Source organism: Takifugu rubripes, chromosome 16 (assembly GCF_901000725.2).
Source record: "Takifugu rubripes chromosome 16, fTakRub1.2, whole genome shotgun sequence".
NCBI lineage: Eukaryota > Metazoa > Chordata > Actinopteri > Tetraodontiformes > Tetraodontidae > Takifugu > Takifugu rubripes.
The window spans coordinates 8,742,148-8,746,727 of NC_042300.1; the positions used below are offsets into that span (position 1 = coordinate 8,742,148).

The following is a 4,580-nucleotide window of genomic DNA, read 5'->3' on the forward strand; positions in this document are numbered from 1 at the left end:
GTTTGCAACAGTAACTGGGCTCTCGGTGTGTTTTCACACGCTTTAAGAACGGGGGGGGTGGGGGCGTGTCCCTCAATTTACATAAAACCATTGGCAACAAAAGAAACAATTTCAGCAAACTTGAAAAATCTAACAAAAAGGTCCGAAGCCAGAAAGTTGGTACAAGAATAATAGTTTTAAAAAGTTTATAAAAAAAAAAAACAGAACTTCCTCCGTCCTCAGGGGGTCACTGCTTGTCGTTGGGGAGGGGGGGTCACTGCTTGTCGTTGGGGGGGTCACTGCGACGGAAGCGTCTCCTGGGCGAAGCGGCGAGATGACGGGAATAATGGAGGGTGTGGAGAGGTTCGACAGCCCGGGGAAAGGACGAGGTCTCCGCGTCACCAGAGCGTTTCAGGTCGGGGAGCTGCTGCTCTCCAGCCAGGCGTATTCATACGTGCTGTCAGTGAAGGAGAGGGGGGAGCACTGTGAGAGCTGCTTCACCAGGTAACCCACGAGGATCCTGCCCTCACGCACCTCACGCACATCCTGCAGTTATCATTTATTCACTGCTAGTCTAAAAACACTCCTGGATCTGATCATTCACTCCAGTGAATGGAATCTGGACCTTTGCAGCCCAGAACCCAGTGGGCTGCTGGGCTCACATGTGACTCCATATTCCATAGAACCTATTTTAGACGCGTGTCTCATCTTTCTTAATGGAGGTTCTGGTTCATGGACTGTGTGTCCATGAGCCATTAAACGGGAGCCACACACGCTTCATTTTGGATCATGAACTCACAAGTTTTGGAGGATTTTGCTATATTAAAAGTTGGTGCAGCCTAATTTGCTGTATTTGTTGTATTTAGCAGCCAATCCAATCCAATGTACCTTTATCCAGTTGGTTTTTAATTTCACAGCTTCCTGCATTTACTAAAAGTCTTTTGGGGTCAACTTATGGACTGTTTTACTGTTTCAGTGAGGTGGGGGGGCAGCTGGCCTTTTACCCACTCAGCTCTATTAATACCACTGAATGTTGAAGCCCTGCATTGCTATAGTTACAAAGGGCAGCCAGCAAATGCTGCTTCCTGTCTCGGAGCCATATGGTGAGATGTTTAAATGTGTATCAGACGCCGCCGTCATTCGATCCTCTCCTACATCTGGGCCCAAACGCAGGAGAAAATCCACTTTACTCAGCAATAAAGGACATTTTCTTTAAGTGGTTTGGCTGCTCCCTGTTGATTAATAAACCTTTTATTTTGTGATTCACAGGAAGAAAAGCCTGGCGAGATGTGGGAAGTGCAAGAAAGCCTTTTACTGCGACGTGAAATGCCAGGTAGAACGTGGATTTTAGGCCCCGCTGAAGCCGACGCAACAGTGGATAAAAGCTTCACGTACAGGTATTTCTGTCTATAGAAAGGAGACTGGGCCATGCACAGGCTGGAGTGCTCTGCCATGAACGCTTTCGGGGAGAAATGGTGCCCGTCGGAGATAACCCGGCTGGTGGCGCGGATCCTCACCAAGAAGGTCAGAGAGGACCCCCCCCCCCACCAGTTCCTTTCTGAGTCACGGCCATCAGCAGAACCTGGGTTCATCGTGGCTCTTTTTCCTCAGAAAATGCAGAAGGACAGATGTGCGTCTGAGAAGCTGCTGCTCCTCGGAGAGATGCAGTCGCGTGAGTAGTTGCTTCTCTCAGCAGCCGCCAGCGGTCGCTACGGCAGCCAAATCCCTTTGTGTCTCGTGCTTTAACGCAGACACGGAGGACATGGACAACGAGAGACGGGAGACGATGGAGGCGGACGTTGCAGGACTGCATCAGTTTTTCTCGAAGCACCTGGAGATCCCGGGCCACAAAGACCTTCTCACGCTCTTTTCACAGGTGCCACAATCAGACCCGGGGTCTCGTTTTCCAGTTTTTTTCCCAGAATAAATGATTAAAAGTGAGATTTGTTGCCTCTGTCGTTCGTCCGACAGGTTGCGTGCAACGGGTTCACTATAGAAGACGAGGAGCTGTCCCACCTGGGCACTGCAGTCTACCCCGAGTAAGAAGGAAGCCTTGATCTGGTTCTGTGTGGTCCAGTAGTAAAGACGGTGGTGCTGGCTCACAGTCCGTCTGCCTTCCCACCTTCTTCTTAGTCTTTTTTCAGCTGGCCGTGGAGTCCTGAGTGGTGGCTGCTTTTTTCCGTTTTTGCCCACATTCGTTCCCAACCGCTCTGCTCTGACCGCCCGTGTGTGTCCACAGCGTCGCTCTGATCAACCACAGCTGCCGGCCCAGCGTCATCGTCACCTACAGCGGCACGTCGGCCCACGTTCGGGCGCTGCGGGACATGAAACCTGGAGATGAAGTGAGGAAAGACGACAGCTGCCGTTAGAGGGGGTTGGGTCCTCTTCAGATTTGCATTCTTTGTGTGTGTGTCTGTGTCTGTGTGTGTGTGTGTGTGTGTGCCTGTGTGTGTGTGTGTGTGTTAGGTTGTTTTTGCTACAGACGAAGAAAGACCGAGGACAGATTAGTGGAAGGCAGCACAGCTCCAGACAGAGATTTAGTCTGTCATTAAAAATGAAAGTGTTTTTTATGAGACCTCCAAACTAAGGAGAATAATGATTATTGTTAAGGAGTTTTATCTTCAAATCTGTATGTGAGAGTGACAAAGACAAATGAAATCTACTGGAAGCCTTGTAAACCTAGAAGTTCCTCTAAATTTAGAGGAACTTCTAGGTTTACGAGGTGTGTAACGTCTGTGTCAGCATTTAGAGTCTAAATGCTGGAGAAATCCGGGAGAACTGTGGGATTCTGGAGAACAACAATGGTGTGGAAAGCTGGTTTTCCAGCATTGTAATGGCTCAAAGCTGTAAAAATTAGGGGAGTGGGGGGACGAAAACGTTGTTTTTGATGAATCTAACTTAATACTAAAAGATCATCTGCATAGAGTTTAACATGGAACCTTTGTGACAGTATTTTTTAGGTTGTGGGACAAATTACGCGACAGCTGCAGTCCACATCTTCTCACTTAGAAGAAGAGTGTGTGTGTGTCTGGGGGGGGTCGCAGCATCTGATTAAAAGACTATTTTTAGAACTTGGTGAGCTGTCTGTGACATCCAGACAAAAGCAAACCAGGAAGGACGAGGTGTGTAACGTCTGTGTCGTGTTTCCTGCCTGTCGCAGGTGCTCATCAGCTACATCGACGTCCTCTATCCAACGGAAGACCGCAACAACAGACTGCGAGAGTCGTATTATTTCACCTGTCAGTGTGAGGAGTGCGAAAGCCGGTCCATGGTGAGACATCCAAACCACTCGGCTGTACCGAGTCTGAACGACCTTTGATGTAGCGTCCCCGCTTCCTGTTTGACCTTTAACCTCCAGGACCAGGCAAAATTGAAAGCACGTAAGCGCAGCGAGCCCATCGAGCCGGAGGCCATCAGCAACATGGTGCGCTACGCCAGGAAATGCATCAGGGAGTTCAGAGTCTTCAAAAACACCTCCCATATCCTCCACCTGAGCTGGACGCCAGCATTAGGCCAGTCTTTACTCCACTGAGTCCCTTCAGGTTTCCATGTTGACGCCGCCTTGACTCAGCAGCACCCGCTAGCACGCTACTGGAGATGTGTGAGCAGAGCCTGGACGAGATGGGAGCCGTCTTCGACGATTCCAACGTCTACATGCTCCACATGATGTACCAGGCCATGGGGGTGTGTCTCTACATGCAGGACCCAGACGGAGCCATCAGATACGGCGAGAAGATCGCCAAGTATTACAGGTGCCAATCACACTGACGTGAAAACTGCACGGTCAGCGGCTAAAGTAGCCCTCCAATATTGTCCTGTCTTGTTTTTTTTAATGCAGAAAGCTGTATCCAGCCTACTCTCTGAATCTGTCCTCCCTGTACCTGAAGTTAGGGAGACTCTACTTCGGAATGGAGAGGAATGCTGAGTGCATCGGAATGCTGAAGAAGGTAATATCGCCGTCACTGGCTGAGAGTTCTGTTAAAGCAGAGCCAAATTACCCAATAATGGTGACGAAACAAAAAGAAACTATTGTCTCAGAACAGAAGCAAAAGAGAATTTGATATGCTGAGTTTGATTTGTTGAAGAATGTTGTAATGAAATGAAACAGGAAAACAAGCAAGCCAACAGTTGAAGAAACGTAAGCATCTTTAGCCTGGTTCCAATACATTTTCTACAAGTTGGAGCTGCAGTGGGAACACAAACCACATAGTTTACAGGAAATGTTCATCTCGGTAAATGACTCCTCAGAATAAAAGTTCCCGGGAACGTGGGTGGAAAATGGGCCTTATTCTCTCTGCAGGCGTCATTTCCTAGTGTGACACCACGGTGTGATGTGCTCGGTGTTGCTGAAAACATAAAAGAGTTTATTTCCACAGGCAAAGGCAATTATGGAGGTGACACACGGGAAGGAGCATTTTTACCTGACGGAACTGGACAGACAGATGAAGGAAATGTGACGTTAAAATAGAAAAACTGTAGTCAAAACCTTGATCTAACCAACGTAAAGAGCAGAGAGGCACATGTGTTTGCACCTTTACAGCAAATAAACTCTGTCTACGCATCCTATTAATGAACTAAAGTCTGCATTTGTGACCACAGTG

General features: G+C 48.4%; 1 protein-coding gene across 1 annotated transcript; it reads left to right on the forward strand.

Annotated features, from left to right (window-relative positions):
* Positions 1-243: 243 nt before the first annotated feature.
* smyd2b (SET and MYND domain containing 2b) lies at positions 244-4,543 on the forward strand. The gene is made up of 12 exons (XM_003971726.3): positions 244-483; positions 1,249-1,312; positions 1,393-1,503; positions 1,591-1,651; positions 1,731-1,855; positions 1,951-2,018; positions 2,219-2,321; positions 3,140-3,250; positions 3,338-3,458; positions 3,557-3,731; positions 3,818-3,926; positions 4,356-4,543. The coding sequence occupies exons 1-12, from the start codon at positions 314-316 to the stop codon at positions 4,434-4,436; spliced, it is 1,299 nt and encodes a 432-aa protein (XP_003971775.1). The 5' UTR covers positions 244-313; the 3' UTR covers positions 4,437-4,543.
* Positions 4,544-4,580: the final 37 nt, after the last annotated feature.